Source organism: Perca fluviatilis, chromosome 1, assembly GCF_010015445.1.
Source record: "Perca fluviatilis chromosome 1, GENO_Pfluv_1.0, whole genome shotgun sequence".
NCBI lineage: Eukaryota > Metazoa > Chordata > Actinopteri > Perciformes > Percidae > Perca > Perca fluviatilis.
The window spans coordinates 14855349-14876476 of record NC_053112.1 but is presented as its reverse complement, the minus strand read 5'-3'; the positions used below and the strand labels follow the sequence as shown (position 1 = coordinate 14876476).

Below are 21128 nucleotides of genomic sequence, written 5' to 3'. Positions count from 1 at the left end.
AATTTTACCCGTTCACATTCCCGCTTGGTCAGTGGCTACACGTGGGACTGCTGTGTTAGTAATGAAAATACGATAGGGAGCCTCGGTTGTCAATCAATGTCTTCCAGCGATGCGGGCCCCTGATTGGACCAGGGCCTGATTGGACCAGGGCCCCTGATTGGACCAGGGCCGTAAGCAACCGCATACCCTGCTTACCGATAGTTACGCATCTGAATCACTCAATTCTCATTGAGATTGACAGTGTTTGGCGGGTGGGCGGGTGTTAATTTCATGCCCTGCCTGAAGTTATTCAGCAAAGACAATTTGGAGGTAAGTTGATCTATTTTTCTGGTTATAGAAAGATATTGATTCCATTGGAAGATTGGTGTCCTATATTTTTCTACATGTAAGGCGCCCACTCTACTTCTAAATAAAATAACTAGATTGATAACATTAGCTAGCTAACTTGTCAGATTGTTAGCTAGCCAGACAAATAGATAGTGAGAGCAGGAATGGGAGACTAGCTAGAGAGCAGAAGTGGGAGAGAAATTGTGTGTGTGTGTGTGTGTGTGTGTGTGTGTGTGTGTGTGTGTGTGTGTGTGTGTGTGTGTGTAATATGTCACTGTTGATGGTTGTCACCAGATTGTCTGTGTTTGAGGCTAAACTTCAATGAAATATGTGATCTCAATGTATATTTCAAATTGAATACTACACATGATTTCATTGTTGTAATGAATAAACTGATTTTCAGATGGGTATAATGCAACAATATATCTAAACCAGTCAACATGCCAAAAAAATTACGAAATGATGAAGACTGGACAGCTGGCCAGAGTTCTTCAAAGCAGAAGCCTTCACCTCAGCCATCTCTGGAAAACTGCATCCTGCATGGTTACCAGGGGACAGTAAATGACAAGTTTATACCATTGTCTTCTAAGGCTGATTTACTGCTATCCATGATATGAAAAAGAAACTTCAAACACAAACGTTTGATTGTGGTGGCATGCAAGATGTTTTAGCATCAATTCCTGATGAATTGTCTTCTGATTGTGGGTATCATGAAAACTGTCGACGCATGTTTTTCCGCAGTGCTAGCCGTGCTTTAAGCAAGTGTCAAACAGAAAATGTCTCCCTTAGACAGACACGTGAGCATATGGATTCTTCAGTTTTGTTCAGCAGTTATTGCATTTTCTGCAGAAGTAGCGCAGTGAAGCAAATGTCCGGCAACAGATACAGCTTGCAGAAATTCCAATCAAATGCATACAAAAATATAGAGAAAAAAACTACAGAACTCTGTGATGAAGACTTGCTGTGCAAAATCAGAGGAGTTGACCTTTTTGCCAAGGAGGCAAAGTTTCATGAATGCTGTCGCAAGCAGTACATGGTAGAGCGAGCACCCCAGCCTGACACTTCAGCTGCAGCATCTGAAATAGCTTCAAAGAAGGCACTGATCAGTAAAGCTTTTACTTTACTTATAACATTGTACTTCTACTACACTATAATTAAGAGGGAAATATTGTACATTGTTTTAAATGCTGTATAGTTATTTTTTGCACAGTGGATATTCAAGATTTTTATTATTGTTCCACCAAGTTCAGTTCTGTCTTTTGTTATTTTTGATGCCCCTGATTCAAAAGACAAACTTTTTCCCTTCCCAGCATCTTCCCAAAACCTGTCTTGTTGACATTATCATCGTAAGAATAAGTGACAGTGCAAAAATAATAATACATTAAACTTTGGTCTATGAGAAATTGTGTTTCTGCTTCCACCCATCACCTTTACAGCTACAGTTCAGTTTCTGAAGCTTTGAAAGTAGTATTCCAGATTAAGGACAAACCTCTTAAAAGGGGCACTCAACTGATTTAGTATTGCTCGTCCATAACAAGAAGAAAAGGAAAATTGCGACAGAGGATGAGCTATCCTAACTTTTAGTCCAAGCTTCAGAAATGCTTTATCCTACATTACCCACAATGCTCCATGGCATCTTTTGTGACACTTCCTGCTTAGTAATACATCCATGTCTTTCATATTCAATGCCAACAGTTTGTCATCAGTCACAGAAGACATATTACAACTTAACAGAGGCTGAGTGGTAGTCCTAGTAATGAGTAAATTGACCTTTATGTATAAAATTGGTGAAGTGGCCCTTTAAATCATCCTGAGAGAAAAGGCCTGTGTCACTTTTTACTTCAACACTAGGTGTCAGCCTTGTACACATCACCTTTTTTCCTGCAGATATTTCCTAACGTACTGTCTGGACAGACAGGTTGCCAGACACGTCAATGTGCATGCATGCCTATCTCTGACTCGACATGTTGACATCTGACATTTTTCATACTCCCTCTTCTTGTTTAACTGAACTCTGTCTCTCTCTCATGGCATGCCTCAACCTGCACTCTCCGCCTCCCAAGAGTTCATGCTAATTCCTGCACTGTGATTTGCTGTTGTCTGTGTCTGCATTCCGTGTGCCCACTGCACGATCTGATTGGCTTTTTGAGAGACCCTACAGGTTTGAGGGGGAGCGGGCTTCCACTGTTACCACATAGAGAAAGTGAGAGACAGACTTAATGACAGAGGTTACAACCTAGATGAGAGCAGCTGCAAAGAAGGAAGGAAAACGGAGGGAAAGTAAGAAAAGAAAGAGGCATTATGAGATAGAAATATTACAAGGAGAAAGAGAGAAGTAATCTCCCAGAGTGCCTTGGTGGACCCATACAAACAGGTAGGTGTTACATACTGTAGCTGCTGCAAGGCAAACAATGCAGGAGCTCTCTGTTGTGTGTCTGGTTGGCTAGTTTCTTAAAGTAAGCTGATGTCAGACTACTCTTTTATTAGTAGTTTACTGAGAAACTTGTGCAGAAAGGAACATGTACAAGCATGTGTGTGTGCATGTGTGTTGGTATGTAATAAGTATCTCCTCTGCTTCTGCTGTTCAGACATGAATAATCGCTCCATTGCCTGGTGGCTGAGACAGATCGGCCTGCCCCAGTACACCAAGACACTAGAAAGGGAATATTATGGTCTGGAGGTATGTGAATATGCAAAATGCATCTGTATGCGCTTGTTGATACAGTATCTCTTCTTTTATTATGTGCTTCAATCTTCATAACTCTTAATTTCTCTTTATTCCTTTCTCACTCTCCTTGTTTTTTTTCCCTCTCCAGGGTTTGCTATGTGTAACAGATGGAGAGCTGAAGGATTCAGGGATAGAGGATGCAACACACAGAGAAACCATCCTCAATCAACTTTCAAGACACAGGCAGAGACTCGACCAACACTCTGGTGACACTCACTGCACTCACTTGCCACATGGAAGCACACATGCACACAAGGGCTGGACAATAATTCAATTCAATTCAATTCTAAATATTCTAATTTAAAGTTAATCAAGGGAAACATATTCTAAAGTATTGCATCCAAGCCCTTCAAAGTTGTGAATAAAGCAAAACAAATAATGCATATAGCTCATGCTTAAGGTTTGTGCAGACTGTATGTTTTATTTGCTCTTCTGTTTACATGCTCATCTTGGATATTAGTTTATTCAAATAGTTGATATGTTCAAGTGTTTCTGTGTTATGAAACAAGCCTCAAATAAACTCTTATCTTTTAATCAGCTTGTGGAGAGCTGTATATGTTGAAAGCATTCATGCTTAGTGTTGGCACTTTGTACTTGCATGTTTATTAAGTCAAAACATTTATTTAGGGTGTTTACTGGCTTGTTCCTCCTTAGTGTAATTTAAAGAATTTAAATGTGAAAATCTAGAGAATATAAATGATTATGTCACATATTAAACAATGTCTTGCATATAGGGGTATTTCATATATATATATAAATATCCATGCACACCAATGAAAGGAATGGTTTAACATTTTGAAAATGTTCTTATTAGCTTTGTGTCTGGATGCAGGTGGAAACCTCTAGCTAAAGGTGACAAAAACTACAAGAATCTCTAAAATTCACTAATGAAGATGTTATATCTTGTTTTTTTTCAGTATCATATTTAACAGAGAGACCTAAAAGTGGTATGGATCTTCTCTTCTTTAACACTGCAAGACAGCAAATATGCATATTTTACAAAATGTCAAACTATTCAAACTATTCCTTTAAAATGTCCTTTTGTCCTCTCAGGTGTGCAAGTGGAGCGCAGGGTGAGCCGAAAGTACTCCCTGGGATCGTCTATGGATCTGGTGAGACAACTAGGTTAGATTAGATTAGATTAGATTTGATTCAAGTACAAGTACAAATACAAAGACAACGAAATGCAGTTTGCGTCCAACCACAAAAAAGAGCAGAAAAGTGCAATGTGATATTCAAGTTTAGACAGGACAAGAAACATAATGCAGTGTAGACAGTAGTGTACAGTTGGTTTACAGAAGGTGGTTTAGAGTAATATAAATTAAATGTGTGCAGTGTATTAGCAGTTACCTTATAAGAGTGGAATAAATATGGCTATGTAATATGAACAATGTATGAAAAACATGTACAGATATGTGCAATGTAGCAGCAGAAACATTATAATAGTAGTAAAAAAACAATATAGATTAATGCAGTGTATTATTATAAGAAAAACGGAATAAACTAGAACTGCAAGCGGTTATGACTGGGTCCAAGCCTCCCTGGCGCCAGTCCCACCTGGCGCAAGTCGCCCCTGACGACGCTAAGAGCCCACGAAAGTGGAGCCTGCGAAAGGAGAACCCAAAGCACGACGGTGGCGAGGCAAAAGTCTGGAAATTTGACCAAGTGCAAGCGCCAAAGTCTGTAGTGAAATGCAATAGCAAATTTCCCATTTATTGAGTAAAAGGCCAAAACGCTTCTACCTCAATTATAGCGCCCCCTAAAGGGCGATCATAACCAAATCTGGTATAGAGCCACAGAGTGGCATGTCGAATAGAGCTGTAATCGGGCCTTAAAAGTACGGCCCGAAAAGGCCAGAGCCCGACCCGTACATTTTGATTGACAGCTTTTTAAAAGCCCGAACCCGTTTACAGCCCGACTGTAAAGGCCGTCTATCAGCATCATTAGAGTGTCGGACACGCGCTTCGCACCGCGAGCGGGCACACGCACCACTCGGCGGAAAGGGGAGAGAAAGAAAAAAAGAGACTGCGCCGCACGCACACAGCTCCTTTGTCTTTCGTAAAAAATGAGTAATTTATACCCGACGGGTCCCGTCGGGTCCCGTCGGGTTCGGGCAAAGATCTTCAGCTCTAATGTCGAACAATAATCTCAAGTTTTGTGATGATAGCATTTAATGCTGCAGAGATATTGCCATTGTAAATTTCCCATTTAAATACATTGAGTTATTTGCCAAAACGCGTGAGTGGACCTTGATGGCAAAATTTAAAAAAATCGGCTGAGCCGTTCATGTGATATAAACTTTTTGTACTTGTAGCGCCCGCTAGTAAAATTAGTTTTGGAGCCCCAGAGGGTCATGGCAAACAAGAATCTAAAGTTTGGCTTTGATAGCATTTATTTTGGCTGAGATATGGCAAAGTTTGTTTTTGTAGCTAGCTAGTTTGTGCGTAAATTGCGCAATTTTCATCCTATAAAAATTCTTTTGATAACTTTTTGTCAGGTCGGTCTGGAGATACTACGTATAAACGATAAACGACGCATAAAAGTATAGACGGAAATGGGCGTGGCCTATATCAGGAGATTCAGCTGAATTCAGGGAACGCGTGGATACAAGTATTTTTAATGTGCGATGTACGGTTTGGGAGTTATAGGACCAAACGTGTTTTTTTCTGCTATAGCGCCATGTAGTGGTGGAAGTGGCTACATTTGTGTGTCCGAGGTCCGTGCAGGGATCTGGACCACTCCTGAAACTGGCATCCCTCGCCATGTACGGTTTAGGCTGTAGCACCAGTTTTACGCGGAGAAAAAAAAATCATCCTTAGGAAAGCAATAGGGTTCCACAGCGCTGCTAGATCTGTGAACGTTCCCAGCCCCCTCGGGCTTGGACCCCTAAATATGGATATTCAGTATGAACCATATAGACAGATATGTACAGTAGGCTATGTACAGCTATGTGCAGTGTGTTAACAGTACCATAGTGCAGAAACAGTAACATTATAAGAGTAGTGAGAAGTGTATGTGCAGGATGAATGGTATGAAGAGCGATAGAATATGGCTATGTATAAGTGTAGTTACAGTATGTACATTTGTAAATAAATAAATAGGACACTATGGGTGGTATAGCGGGTTTGGGGGCTTAGTTGGTTGGTAAGCGCTACATAGCATCAGAAAACAGTAGACATCACCTGTGACAAGGACGCAAACTGTTTGGGTCTCTACCATTTCCTGCAGGTAAAGCCGAGGAAGGATCTGTTTCGTCAGAGTGTCCTGCCCCGCCTCCAGCGAGCTGATAAAAAAAACCGTCTCTCTGCCTCCTGCTCGCAGCTCCGCCCCCTGAACGAGGACAACACTATCAGTGAGGCGGAGCGCGGTCAGGACAGCAAACGCAGGTAAGCTGGCCCATAATGTGTGTGTGTGTGTGTGTGTGTGTGGGTGTGTGTGTGGGTGTGAGACCCACTTTCTCCAGGTTCATGACTAATAATTAACTACTGTCTCTTAAAATGTGAGCATTTGTAAGGTGAAGTAGTTGTACTCACTAAACCAGTGGTTCTCAAAGAGGGGTCAGAGGACCGCCAGAGGTCCTTGAGGGAGTTCCAGGGGGTCCCCAACAAAAAGGAATTACTGATTTTCACCACAGTTCCATCCATAAGTAACACAATGACAGAATGTATGACTATTTGGATCATGGGTTTCATACACTATCTGTAATAAAACAGCTAAAAGATTAAAGTCCTAACAGGTGGGGGACCCCGGGACAATTTTGCATCAAATGGGGGTCCGTGATCTCTTTTGGGTCAGTTAAGGTGTTCTTGACATGAAAACATTTGAGAAACACTGCACTAGACAATATGAATGAATCCTTTAAGGATATGAAATAGCATTATAATCTTTACTTTATTTACTTTCATTGACCAACAGCTGCTTTTTGATGACTAACATAATAAACATCACACCTTGGGACTTTGATACTGTATGTTGGTCACACTTCCCCCCCCCAGTGAGCGGTCAAGGACTGAGTGACAAAGGCCAGTGTGTGTGTTTGGAAGTTGTTAATGTTGAGGTCGGCCTTTAAAAAGAACTTTAATGTGGGTGGACTTTTAGCATTAAAGGGCCAGTTCACCTAAATTACAAAAAGACATGTTCATTTTCACTCTATCCCTAGTGCTATTAAAGCATGCAGATATTTTTGGTTTCATGTGAACTGGTTTGTTGTGCTGAAAGCACTGAACAAAATCACTTTTGAAAACCTCAACAGCAACTTGTCTTTCCAGAAACAATGTTCTAGTTCCAGTGGCTTCTTTGTCTGCAACACGACATAACCTAAAGATTTTAGTTTACTATAATGGAGTAGGATAAAGAAAAGCAGCAAATTCTCAGAATTTAAATACTAGAACAAGGGAATATTTGTCACTTCTGCTTGAAAAAAATATGTACACAATTAATAGATTATCAAAACAGTTGGCAATTATTTTTCTGTTATTATAAGGAATTATATAAAAAAAATTTTTTAAAAGACTGCGGTACAAGTTATATGTTCTTAAAGCAGAGCAACTCAGCTGTCAAACATATTTACATATTTACTGGAGCCTCCACTGTGCAGCTGTATTACTACTAAGTAATTTGATTGTGATCAGAAAACATGATCAGAGATCCCTACTTTGGACTTGCCAACAAGAAATGTTCAGAGGCTCGGGGTAGGGCTCCAGACCTGTGCCAGATGTTGCTGTCGAATTGTATTATGTTATTTTTCACTGCAAATAAACCCCAAATGATTTAGTTACTAGAAAGTATAAGAGGTACGTGAAACAATACTGAATGTTTTTTTGTTATTTGGGTGAACCAACCCTTTTGTTGTAAAAGTTGTTTCCTTTCATACATAATTGAGTTTTACAACTGACAAGTAGTGAGTGTGTAAATGGAGGCTGGCTGTCAAGTTCAGGCACATCTGGCTCAGGCTCAGTGAAGTAGATAGTTTCGGTCCTCCGCCCTGATTGGCTGGGGCAATCATTATAAAAAGTTAGTCAGATCGACATGTCACCGTTTGAAAAGAATAAATCAGTAGCCTACCATATGTGGAATTTATGGTCATATAGCCTACGACTCTGTACAGCAACCTACCATATGTGCTGACTGCAGCCAGGTGATGTGTTAGCCCGGCTGGTTTCGGTATCCGAGGAATGCCAGGCAGATAGCGGTGTTTCAGCACCGGGGCCTGGGGCGGGGGGAGAAGGAGAGCTCGGGAGAACTTGTGGGAACTCGTCCGATCCGAAACTGCGCAGGGAGGGGGAGAAGGGAGGGGGGGGGGGGGCTGGGAGGGACCGGAGACGGCTTGAACGACTTCAACTCCACAGCTGTTGTTTGGCGGCGTTAGTTTGGACCACAACCCGCAGAACATGTCTGGGACGAGTGAGCTGTGAAGCGGACTGACAGGTAGGACAGTTGTTGGCCGCTGGCAAGAGAACGTTTTAAACAACGGAACTTTACGTTAACGATAATTTAGGCAAGACTTTCGTTTTTAGTCAAGTTGTTTGTTGATTTAACTTTTGGTGTGCAGTGCCCTCTGAAAAGGTATTCCTAAATTAAATTCTATGTTTTTTTAATGTTTCGTATGACAAAAAAAAGTCGACAGTGTTACTTAGGTTATTTCTTGTTTGCTTACCTGTAGCCGTTAACGTCAGCTGGCTACCTATTGCACAATCTTCACTCAGAAGACTATGTTCCAAGTTAAAGCAAACGAGACCAATTAAAAGAATAGGCCTACGACTACACGTTAGCTATTAGCTTTGAGGTATGTGACACAGAGGAATACCACTTGGCTGGTAAGGCTTATTAAAACAATCTGAAACATAGCTTATAGTGTGCTGCCAGGTTGCATGTCTCAATAGTGGCTCTGCAGCACTTAGCACAGGTGTTTCTGTTGTGCTGCCTGGGCCAACGCCCCACAAACAGGATGTTGCACCTTCTTAGCTCATACCCAACAAATCTTAAAGCTGTCATTTATTTAGATCTCTCTGTTTTTATGTGTTATGAATTATTTAATTGTGAACATATGCAGCTAGAATAGTTTTCATTTTATTAAGTAGCCTACCCAGCTAAACCTAATACAGTTTGAAACAACATACCTTCAATAAAAGCTGCATTATGAAGGTTATAATGTTGAGTTTTTTTTAAAACTGTTTTAAAGACGTGTTAGTTTTACATTATGGTAATTGTGGGTACTGTAGTTTGTGTTGTTGTTGAATTGTTTTTAATATTTTATCCACCCAATGTATATCAAGTAGGATAGACTAACTATTGGAGAACCTCTCAGTAGATTATGTAAAAAAAAAAAAATAATAATAATAATAATATTAGCCTACATTTAATTTACAGAGTTCTTTTCTAGATACTTTAAGACACTTTACATGATGAGTTAGGTCAGTAAAAAAACCTGAAAAAATAAATAAACACAACACAATACAAGTGCAGAATAGTAGAGTTGAAACATAAGTCGTTTAATCAATTAGTCGATCAATAAAGTAATTCTTTGGAATTTTTTGGAACATATTTGAATGTTATCAAATTAGTTTATTTGCAACTAATTTGATAACATCCTTTTTTTCGGGAAATAAATGCCAAACATGACCTAGTTCTACCTTCTCAGTTGGGAGAATTTGCTGTTTTTCTTTGTCTTGTGTGATAGTAGACTCTATCTTTGGGTTTGTTGGTCAGACGAAACAAGCAATTTCAAGACAAGGCAATTCAAAGTGCTTTACATTAAACATTAAAGAGCAGTTAAAACAGTTGAAAATATAAAAAATATAAGATAAAATACGATAATAAAAGTTACAGTGCAGTGGTATTTCAAGACACAACCTTGGGTTGTAGCAGAATGAGAATACTTTATTGCCCTAAGGGAAATTAGCTAATAGCTACAGTAGTTTTTAACAACATTGGGGGACATTCTACAGTTTAAAACTCTCTCTCATAAGCAAAGGCAAATGGATTTGCTAAAAATTCTTGAAGATGTTTTGCCTCTCATCCAAAAGGCTTCTTCAGTTTTGAAGAAGCCTTCTGAGTGGGGGGTTCCAGATATTTAACCTATGGTGGGTGTTGACACCTGAGGGGTCGATAGTCACACAAGAGTCATTGAGTCACTAGGGAGTCACATGGGAGTAGTAGGCACATCCAATCAAAGTGGTGTAAATATGGTTGAATCAACACCTTCTGAAACCTTTTCAAGCTAAGCATTACAGCATTCATGAAAGTAGTGTTATATATGACTGAACTATCATAATATCAAAGAGAGAGAGAGAGAGAGTATGTGTATGTGTGTCTGATGTGCTTCAGTAGATGTTAATAGTTGTATTGAGCGTGAAAGCAGGGTAAACAAGAAAACATCACTTCACTGTTTGTGTTCATCCCTCCAGCAATCCCTGAACACACAATTTGTTCCACATTGTTGAGCCATGTTCACACAGAGGCAGACATAGATGTAGAATTGCTAGAATGGGAATTAGTTCATGAGATGGCTGGGAGCCCTGCTGTGAGTTTTCTGACCTATTCATCTGTTAGCCTTGTGTTTACAGAGGCAGGAAGGTGGAAGCTTGAGGAGGAAGGAAGGAGGAAAAAGAGGCAGGCTATTAAAAGTCGCTCAGTTTTTTGTGGTGTTAATGACAGATCCAGACCTTGGCAGTGGCCTTCCATCCTCGTACTGTTTACGTGCAAAGGGAAAACATGGCACCGTCATCTGTGGCTCCCTGGGGTTGAGTTTAGTAGCTTCATATCACCTCTTCTCTCTTGTTTTTCAGCAAGAGGAGGAGTGTCAGCGCATACTTCAGCCAGCTGAAGGTAAGAGGTTAAGCACACAGCCTCTCTGTCTCTCACTAGTCGCCTCTTTTTCTCTACATATTTTCCCTCATACCTTTGCATATACAAAATGTGAGCACAGAAAACATGCTATAGAGTAACTATGGTCTGGTTGTAGGTGTTTGGCGGTCGGAGAGACATGGACTTAATAAAAAAGGAGCTGGAGGAGGAGCTGAAGCTCAGTACTGACGACCCGACAAGCCATGCATGGTACCACGGGCCGCTGAGCCGAGAGGTGCATTTACATTAAATGCATTTACATTTAAATTAAACATTTTTATACACACAAATTATGCTGCAAAGAAAACACCTGCACATTATCTAACTTGCAAAAAATATATAAAGCAACGTTTCGGTACTAGACCATCTTTATAATCTTTATAACAATATACATTTTTGCAAGTTAGACAGTGTGCGTGAGTTTTCTTCGCAACTTTTGACCTGCTTGTCCCCCTCCGACGCATCTGTCTCACGTTGTAGATGTGCAAAGTATATTTCTATACACGCTAATTAAACAAATTAGATTGACTATTATGTAGGACATGCACTTATTGGCTTTGGAAATAGTAGAGGATCAATACCACTCTCACGTCTGTACAATTAAGTATTAGCAAGGCTAGACTTAGTTTAGATTTAGTTATCTTTGGACAGAGCCAGGCTAGCTGTTTCCCTCTTGTATCCAGTGCAGTCTAATACCACACTCCTGCAATAAATCCTACGGTCATGAAGATTAAAATGTTGACCAACTTAACCTGCCGACTTGTCTCCAGGCTGCAGAGTCTCTGTTTGAGAGGGATGGAGACTTTCTGGTCCGAGACTCAAGCTCTGCCACTGGCGACTACGTCTTGAGCTGCTTTTGGAAGGATGCGCCCATGCATTTTAAGATCATACAAGTCATCCTTCGACCCAAAAAGGTGTGTCTATGTCATGTGTGTCATTGTGCGAAAAGTGGGGGATAATGAATTAATTGTTAAAATAATGAATTAAGCAACAATGCCAAACATTCATCGATCTCAGCTTCTTAAAAATGTTGTGCTTTGTTTTTTATCACTGTCAATGGGAACAGACAATTTTTTGGGGACTATTTTCTGACCATTTTAGACTAAACAATTTGTCAATCGGAAAAATAACAAACAAAATTATTTAATCCTTTAAATAAATTTAAGCTAAGCTAATTTAATTTATTTTGTAATTCAATACCTTGTTTTGGATGGATTTTTGTTGGACTATTCCTTTTAAAAGGCTCTGCTTGATCTATTGTGTGTGTGTGCCTCCATCTGTGTGACAGGGCTACTCAAAGAAGCTGTTCCAGTTTGAGGAGGATCGCTTTGACAATGTTCCCGCTCTTATCCGATTCTATGTGGGCGGGCGTCGGCCCATCTCCCAGGCCTCAGGTGCTGTGATCTTTCATCCAATCACACGGACCCTTCCTCTGCGTGTCATCAGCGAGCGTCAGGCAGAGCCCACAAGCAGCAGCAGCAGCAGCAGCAGCAGTAGTAGAGGTGCAGGGAGAGAAAAACACACTGAAGCCAACATAAGGCGCAGCTTCAGCTCTGGACACACCGACACACTGCAGGTCAATCAACTGCTAAGGTGGGAGGAAGTCTGTTGAAAGTTGTTGGAGTGCAGTCCACATACACATGTATAATGGTGAAACAAACTGCATACACAAATACAAATAAACTATTCTCATTAACTACATTTTATGCATGACAGGAGTGGAAGTCAACCTGCTAACTTGGAGAACGTTGGATGCAGGCCTTCGCTTCAGTCTGCACAATCTGACAGCAACCTACGACCTGGTACGTTAGACATACATGTGCCTGTCACCGCTAACCCATAATGTCCACTGGATGCAGCTCTGTTGCAGCCGCCGGAGACAATCCACAGCCATTCCAGCCACTGTGCTGTCATGCAGCAGAACGACTTGCTCGCGCTTCATGTCGGGCTCTTCTTTCCAATCCTCTTCATTTACCCACCAGATCAATTTTTTTCAGAGCTGCTCGTATCTCTGAAACATGAAATTCAGTTGTAAATGTATATAAATGCTAGTATTCACTGGCAGTTGACATGAATTGTTCATGATTTCCTGATGATGTCGTAAAACACAAAAAATATCAGCAAACCAACTTTAGATATTTGGCTTCTGAAGAATTGTTGCATCCAGTGGACATTTGTGGTCAGCCTATATTGTTTCTCCAGAATTGATTTGAGGAGGTGTCAAAGTGTAGAGCAAAACCACCATCAGAACACACAGAAAAACACAGAATCCTACGGCACTGTGTTGTTTATCTTTTAACTTCCTGCTTTTCCTCTTCCTCATCCAGGTGTTCCACAAAACTCTCAGTCGGCGGACCCTGGCCCAGCCCCCATCTCCCCAGTGTTTCGTACAGGCAGCGAACCCCTGCTGAGCCCCCGACCACGACACACACGCCCCTCCTATCCAGGTGACACGCACACACGTTTTCATTTATTTATGGTCCGATTTTAAAAAGAAACGGTACATAAATATTGAACAGCACACATTTCTGTCCTGACCCTCTGCTCTGTCATAATACACAGCTGCAACTAAGGAATGTGCCCATTTAAAAATCATTTGTCAGAAACCATAGCCTGCGCGCAGAGCAATAATTGCCACCTTGATGCCAGAAAAGTATACATAATGGAAGATGACTGTAGAAGACTACGTGGGTTTGCAGAAACACAAGAGAAAGAGTGGGCAAGCAGAAATAGAACATACATTTAAACTGCATCTGTTGCATATTTAAATGTGGTTATTTACAAAAAACGTGTAGAATTGAGAGTGACATATTAGCGAAGCATTGCCAATATAAAGCATGTATGACAAGGCTGTAGCTCAGTTCATGTCCTCACTATCTTTCTGGGAAATTGTGGGTTTAAGCAACCTGAAGGAAGTTTTTTAATTTCACAATAAAACAACCATAATTTTATTCCTGTCAGTGTGGAGAGGGATTAAGAACTTCATGTTGGGAAATTAAACGGTAACGCTTTATTTAAGGGTTCTATATATTTTTTTCTATGGAAGTTTTAATCTGGTACTTATTACAGGTAAAAGAGACACAGTTATTCAAGTTTAGTGAGTTGAGTTTATAAGCAAATATCAATTTTCTGAACTATTCCATTTGAATGAAATTAGCAGAAAATATCATTGAACATTCAACTATAAGAAATACTGAAAAGTCGCTACATTAAATTGAAATTGTTTATTTAAGAGGATAACCCCTTGAGATGAAGCATCTCGTTTTCGAGGGGGTCCTCATTAAAAAAAACAAATATATTTGAATTTCTAAGATCCTGGTTATGGGCTTTATGTTTGACACAGAGTGGACTAGTGACAGGTCAGGGTCAAGTAACGGATTCAAGTACCATAAAAGCACCTCCTCCGACTATGGAGACAGGCTATGATACAGACACATAACTCCCTCCTCCGTCCCTGCAGGTGGTGGTGTAACTTTGCGAGGTTCAGATGGACAGCTGCACCCGAGAGCTCCTCCTAAACCTCTCAGGGTCTCTGCATTTTTCGGCAATGCCATCCCCCCCCCACCCACAGACCAGGACGGTGACCCCTCCTCTTTCTACGATGAGCTGGTCATCCGGGTAAAGACCCCATCACGGCTCAGCTTTTTTTTTCTTTCTATTATCTCTCTCTATTTGTGGAAATGAGTCTGCAAATCCTCAATGGAGAGTTTATGTCTGCATGTTTTGTCCAGGTGCCACAGTCCCAACAGAAAGGTCATGTGGACCGACTGCGTGCAGAGGAGAAGTGGCAGAGCCGCGCCCGCCTCACGGAGACTTCTTTTGGCTTTCTGGAGGCAGAGAAGAGAGAAGCATTATCACAGCTGTCGCTGCTGACGCCGGAGAGGATGTCAGTGGAAGTGGAAGACTGGCATTTTGAAAAGCCACATGTCTGTATAAATTATATATTTTTTGTTTATAGTTTTTACATTTGCATTTCACTTCTAAGTAAATATGAAGGTAATACAACATTTTAAAGGATTACAATAGTGTTAGCCTTTTGATTTCCAACCATTTACAGTATACTTTACATAATATATGAATTTTTCAAATTCCATTGTCAATTGGTTTCCATTAATTTCCTCCTAATATGAAAAGCAGACTCTTGAAATTTGTTGGAGTTGTGTAATCAATGGCAGCTGGCAGTTCTGCATTCAATTTTGTCAAAGTTGCGTATTGTTGCAGTGCAAAGCAGTTCCAAATTTTCAGATCAATCTGCAATTTCAAAAGCTTTACCGTGAGCTGAAATGATTAGTCGTCAACAAAAAGATATTGAGCTACTAGTCATCTTTTCCTAAAATGAAAAAGTCCAGTGTTTCCAACTTTGGTTTGGTATTTGTCATCATCTTCTATGATGGTACATTTTAATCCTTTTGTGGTCAGACAAAAACAGCATGTTTTAACATTTTATTGACCAAATAATTTTTCCTTTTAATAGTTTTTGGTTTTTCACAGTAGTTTAGCATTGACAAAGACAAATGAAGACTTGATATTCATTCTAATTGATTACATAACTCAAGCAAGTTTCAAGAGTATGCACATTTTCCTATCAAACTGAAAATAAAGTGTAAATGATTTGTAGTAAAATATTCTAACATGCAAAGCTACTTGTATGATCCTCAAAAGGTGTAAACTACAGGGATGTAGTTATTATCCTGAAATATTCCTCAATTTTAAAGAGGGTGATTAGGAGTATCTGATCAGGATTATAATGTTGCAAATTAGTGTAGCTAGCAATCTGAGCTACACTATATCTGGAACTACAGCAGCATCAAAGTAAACTTTGCATTTTCCTAAAGTCATGTCTATCTATATATATATATACACCCCATTTTTAAAGCTGACACATTCTTGAGAGAATCTAAGCATCTATCCAATTCCTCATCCTATCCTTGTTTTTAACCTGTGCCATGTCTATTTGAAAAGTGCTTTATAATGTTTATTATTATTTAGAAATAACAGCCTCAGAATAAAGTTGTGCCCTAACGTTGTAATATCCTTCCTACTCCAACACAGGTGGAGTCTGTTTCGTGTTTCCAATTGGATCAGTTTGAGTCGCTGCTCCTGCCGAAGAACAACCGACCTCTAGAGCCCACCGTCCTGCTGACACTCAAAGAGCTCTTCAACCGCTCAAACCCTGACACCACCGCTCTGCACATGCTCAGCGTTGACTGCCAGGTAACTCTCAATGTTCTCAATGTTCAATCCAGAATATGTCTTAGAGGGTGTGTTCTTAACTTTGTTTCCTACACCAGTCACATATGGCCAATTTAAGAGACGTCTGGATCCGTCTTTTAGAGTATCAGTAGCTCAGTCTGTAGGGAGTTGGGTTGGGAACCGGAGGGTCGCTGGTTCAAGTCCCCATACGGACCATTGTACAGTGGGCACTGCCACGGGGCTCTTGAGCTGCAGCCCTGTTACTCTGACATCTCACCATTTGTGCAGGTACTGAGGTACATGTTTGTGTATTTCAGGCCTGTGTGTAATTTGTGTTCTAACAACAGAGTGAAAACATTGTAATTTCCCTTGTGAGATTAATAAAGTATAAATTATTATATTTATATTCATTTAAGTATTTTCTTTTAGATAAAACTTTGATTAACAGCTTTGTGAGTGAATTTTTACTTCTACTGTATCTTTAGCTTAAGTCCCAAATTTTCCTTTTAGTTGTTTAATAAATGTAGGCCCTGGCCATTGATCTGTCATTGTTGTGCTGCAGGTAGCACGCATCGTTGGCGTGACTGATGAGCAGAAGACGATTATGGGAGTTGGATCAGGGCTGGAGCTTATCACTTTGCCACACGGTCGCCAGTTACGACAGGATTTGTTAGAAAGGTACAAGCAGTTCACACATACAGTATAAATTAAATAGTTGGTTCACCCATATAACACTTATACCTAGTGGTATCTAGCCAGCCATGCAGATATCTTTGGTTTAATTTGTCCAGGTTTTAAGGTATCTTTGATCGCTGACTTCACTACAAACAGTGAATGTGAATGGAATTGTGTTTGTGGTGCCGAAAGTATTGGAAAACTAATTTGACAGCCACATATTTTTCTACTCACAGTCCCCCATCAATATGGATAATACACAGAAAATGCTTTTAACAGTTTTAAGGGGGACTATTTCTTTGGTAAACTGTTGTATTGTGGATTATCCAGAGTAACTGTGATGCTGTGGACAGAAATGTTGCTGCTTTTTTTTGTACATGTCATTTTTCAATTCTATGAGTACCACACAATTCCATTCACCTTTTGTCGTTTCGGGGTGGACTCACCACACCAATGGGAAGTGAGAAAATGTTCCCCCACCTACTGTTTTATTCCTGTCTTCTGCTAACTCAAACCTCTAATCCATTAATCTCTCCCTTTTTTTGTAGGCATCATCTAATAGCACTGGGAGTCGCAGTGGACATCCTGGGCTGCACAGGGACTCTGAGCCAGAGGGCAACTGTTTTACATAAATTAATCTTATTGGCTCAGGCCCTTAAAGAACACGCCCACAACCTCTACTCCTTCTCAGCCGTGATGAAGGCTCTGGAGATGCCTCAGGTGGTGTAATTGTGACAAACGTATGCTTGCTATATGCAAACTAATGCCAAATAGAAAGTAGTTGAAGTTATCCAACACTCTTGGTCTGTTTGTGCGTGCACATGTGCAGATAACGCGACTGGAGATGACGTGGCGAGCGCTGAGGAGAAACAACACAGAGTCTGCTGTTTTATTTGAGAAGAAACTCAAACCCTTCATGAAATTGCTAAACGAGGGAAACGGTGAGTGCTGGTGTTTAAGACATTACATTCATTTGGCATATGCTTTTGTCTAATGCAACCTTTCAAACTCAGATGTCATTACAAATTGGAAGTGCAACTCTTCCAAATAACCAGCTTAAGGTGTGCTACTGTGCAAGTTGCTTAGGGCTTCTTCTTCTTTAGAAAAAAATAAGAAATTATATGAAATTAAGTGCTAGTATCGGCTGTCGAGGTGTAAAAGAAAATGAATTACAGAACAACCGATGGGAGCTGCAGTCAGTTTTTTTGTCTCCAATATAAAATCAAACTTGAAATTGATCTTCTCTCATCACTTGAGACAATTTATCAGACTTCATGAGGCTTCCTCCGGAGCCACAAAAAGCGTTATACGTTTTAACATACTGTGTGCAGTAGTACTCCACAATACCTATAAAAAAACTTTGATAGGGAAAATCCGCTTTTAATTGAGTGAAGCTCCAGGGAAGAAACCAACTGTTACACCAGACAGGTTTAAACAAGTGCTTTATAATTAGCACTGTGAACCATTTTTTAAGTAGTGAATGTATTGCACTGAGTCTTGTGTGTTCATATGACTTTCTGTAGACTCTGTAGTCCAAGGTCCCATAGCTGTGCCACACCTGGTTCCTCTGCTGATGGTGATGGAGGGTGACGACCCGGTGGAGAACAGCGAGCGAGGCTGTCAGCTCCTCTACGATGTCCTCCAATCAGCTCGCAGTGCCGCGCTGCATGCACATGATTATCAGCAGCACGCACACACTCTGCTCACAGGTATGCACACGCACGTACAGTACATTAGTGTCCTTTTCTTTTAATAGGCACAGTTATAGTACAGACAATGGGTCTCATGCAAGAACATTACTGTATTCTTATCCTAAATCTCTTACTTTGTCTGCTCCAAGTCACATTCACCAAACTCTCTTAACTGCGAAAACTTGTCGTAAATATTTGAATGTCGGCTGTTCATGAGGTGTGAGTTTGGGAGTTTAGATAATTAACACAAACATGGCCCTGCATAATGCTGCATAATCAGTTTGGGCAAGTTTCATTCACAAAAAAGTGTTTTTTTCAAACAGTAAAAAGATTATTTTCCTAACAATTACTGATTTGTAGAAATTGCCAATTATAAAATTTGTTTTTATTTGGCAATCCAAAGACAACGATATGGTAAAGGCAGTATTACATTTACACAAATTTATTTTAGTTAAGTTGTTATCTGTAGTGTATATATAGTTATTTGTATTTGAGTTGATTTCCGTAAGAAATTCATTCAGATTAAGGCATTATACTGTATTTATGTCAAACGAGTGGAGAGAGGCAGAGCTTCTCTCTGTACAACTGATGAGTTTTCTTTGTACCGAAGAAAAACATTCAAAGTATGAGAAGACACACAACAAATCTGTTCATATGAGTGGGTCTTGCATGAGGCCTGTTGTAACGTAAACACATGTGCACTGGCAGGAAGAGCAAAAGTAAAACGTATATTATACTTAAAAAAAAAAAGACGTGTACATTGTGAAATTGATGTGAAATGACATCATCCGTGGTATCTGATCTGATGTCCGTCACATTGCTTCAACAGGAAACTGGGAGCCAGTCCCGGAGCTGCTGGAGGCTTTCCGGACTGAGTTTGCCCTGCGGCTGTTCTGGGGTCAGTCGGGGGCAGGGGCTGACAGAAAGGAGCGCTATGAGAAGTTTGACAAGATTCTTTGTGTCCTCTCAGATAAACTGGAACCCGCGGTGATCACCCCACAACAACCTGACCCTCTAACCTGAGCCCCAGGGTCTGTTTCACTAAGTGAGAGGTGCAATCAGCAGCTTTCTTCTCAAGAGGAATAAAAGATGAAAGTGAAATGTTTTTAGTCGAGCCTCGGCGTACTGCGTTAGCCAAGGCTGAAAAAGGAAAAGATCACTTTCAAGCTTGTCAAGCGACAACTTAACTTATGAAATAAATCATATCATGAATGTGTAAAACCATGGGTAGTCCTTTACTGTGGAAAGGACCATTATTAGATAGGACTGCTGAAGACAGGAAAGGGGAGAGAGAGAGCCTGGGCCACTGCGTCTGGCGCTTAGCACCGCCCAAGATGATTGTGATTGGTTTAAAAAAAATGCCAATAAACCAGAGCACGTTTTTCTCCCATCCCGGAATGCTATGTGGACAAGCCAGACCCTCCTCCACAGCACTGTGAAGGAAGGTCTGGTAATGTGAGACTACTTTTTTATTAATCCACACCACTTGTTTGATACCTAAGATTCCTAAGGATCAACATAAACATTATTAAAACTGAGTCAGTTCCTTTTGTACACCACTTGCTGCTGCAAGAGACCACACTGGAGATGTATGTGTTTATTTTTTGCATTTAATATTTCTCATAAATGATACTGTAAAGAAACAAAAGACATTTGTTTTCTCTTTTCACGTTTTCACTTTATGACTCAAACAATACACGTAAATACATACATTTTCTTTTTAAAAACGTATCATACAATTATACCCCTTGAAGTGGTAGAGAAAAACGATAAGGTGACAGGATGTGGCTCAATGAGAGTTAGATTTGTAAAGAATTATGATTGTGCAGTTTGACACTAGAAGTTAGATTTTCTGCTGAAGGAGGAAAGTTTCTCTGCACTCGCCTTCAATGCAAGTTCCAGGCGTGTTCAAACGAACGTTCAATTAGTGTGATGTGGAAACTTGTAACCTCAAATGCACATTCACTAAAAAAGTGAACTTTTCAGTGAAGTAGGAAGAAACTTGTGTCCAGCGCTTGTAATGAAAAAATATTCATATTCACAGATTGGAGATAGGAGTAAAAGTAATTTAAATATTTTTAGAGTTAATTGACCACATCAGACAAATTGTTTAAAGCAAAAGTATTTTCATGTCATAAAACACGTCTGGAGTGAGTCTTTAAACACTCCTATAAGATTTTAAAGGTGCCCATTTTCTTCCTTAGAAATCGACCCTGGTGTCATTAATTTGAAATTTGGTTGAACTGGTCATCTGGATTTCAATTCAGAATAATAGAAAAAAGTTTTCAAATTCATTGTTTCAGAGAATTTGAGAAGGTCAATAAGAGTGATAATCTGGAGGCTCAAAATATGAAAACAGGTGGTTAAACCATGTAAAACCAGTATATAAGTATACATAATAAACCGTCAAAGAAAAAACAGTGCCATTTCTGTGCAAAGTTAAAGTTGAAAAATGAAGACAAGGACTTAATTATTGCTCGTTATCCACTTTTGAGTTGCACATATTATTGTTAGTTTGTTGTTGTCAGTGCTATGTGATGATCTCGGAAGCAGCAACCTATAAACGCAGACAGTTCACCTGGTATTTAAGCCAGGAGTTAATCCTGTCTTTAACTTTGAACATTATTGCCACTGTGCTTTTTCACCCACCATGTCTTACATTTATAAAA

At 40.1% G+C, this 21128-nt stretch overlaps 1 protein-coding gene and 1 long non-coding RNA gene across 3 annotated transcripts; one reads left to right on the top strand and one right to left on the bottom strand.

Moving 5' to 3' along the window:
• Window positions 1–294: 294 nt before the first annotated feature.
• Window positions 295–20111, top strand: sh2d3a (SH2 domain containing 3A). 2 transcript variants are annotated; one of them, XM_039797676.1, is made up of 20 exons: window positions 295–309; window positions 2916–3007; window positions 3144–3261; window positions 3973–4002; window positions 4109–4167; window positions 6284–6441; window positions 10843–10882; window positions 11019–11135; window positions 11671–11814; window positions 12189–12493; window positions 12617–12702; window positions 13228–13347; window positions 14361–14518; window positions 14632–14826; window positions 15953–16114; window positions 16656–16771; window positions 17317–17488; window positions 17598–17709; window positions 18292–18477; window positions 19289–20111. In XM_039797676.1, the coding sequence occupies exons 2-20, from the start codon at window positions 2918–2920 to the stop codon at window positions 19480–19482; spliced, it is 2562 nt and encodes an 853-aa protein (XP_039653610.1). In that variant the 5' UTR covers window positions 295–309; window positions 2916–2917; the 3' UTR covers window positions 19483–20111. The 2 variants fall into 2 exon arrangements, with proteins under 2 accessions (XP_039653610.1, XP_039653600.1); XM_039797666.1 differs by lacking the exon at window positions 295–309 and adding an exon at window positions 2403–2701.
• On the bottom strand, window positions 4094–8313 carry LOC120557406. Its single transcript, XR_005638966.1, has 3 exons — window positions 8171–8313; window positions 6238–6385; window positions 4094–4164 (listed from the first exon to the last, which is right to left on the bottom strand). It is a non-coding gene; the product is annotated as an uncharacterized LOC120557406 (long non-coding RNA).
• Window positions 20112–21128: the final 1017 nt, after the last annotated feature.

What these genes read in the sequence shown, in the direction of transcription:
- sh2d3a (XM_039797676.1), top strand. Translation starts at nt 2,918, where the DNA reads ATGAATAATCGCTCCATTGCCTGGTGGCTGAGACAGATCGGCCTGCCC. An exon ending in CACACGCCCCTCCTATCCAG is followed by an intron (nt 13,348 to 14,360) that starts GTGACACGCACA and finishes CCGTCCCTGCAG; the next exon opens with GTGGTGGTGTAACTTTGCGA. An exon ending in CGCACACACTCTGCTCACAG is followed by an intron (nt 18,478 to 19,288) that starts GTATGCACACGC and finishes TTGCTTCAACAG; the next exon opens with GAAACTGGGAGCCAGTCCCG.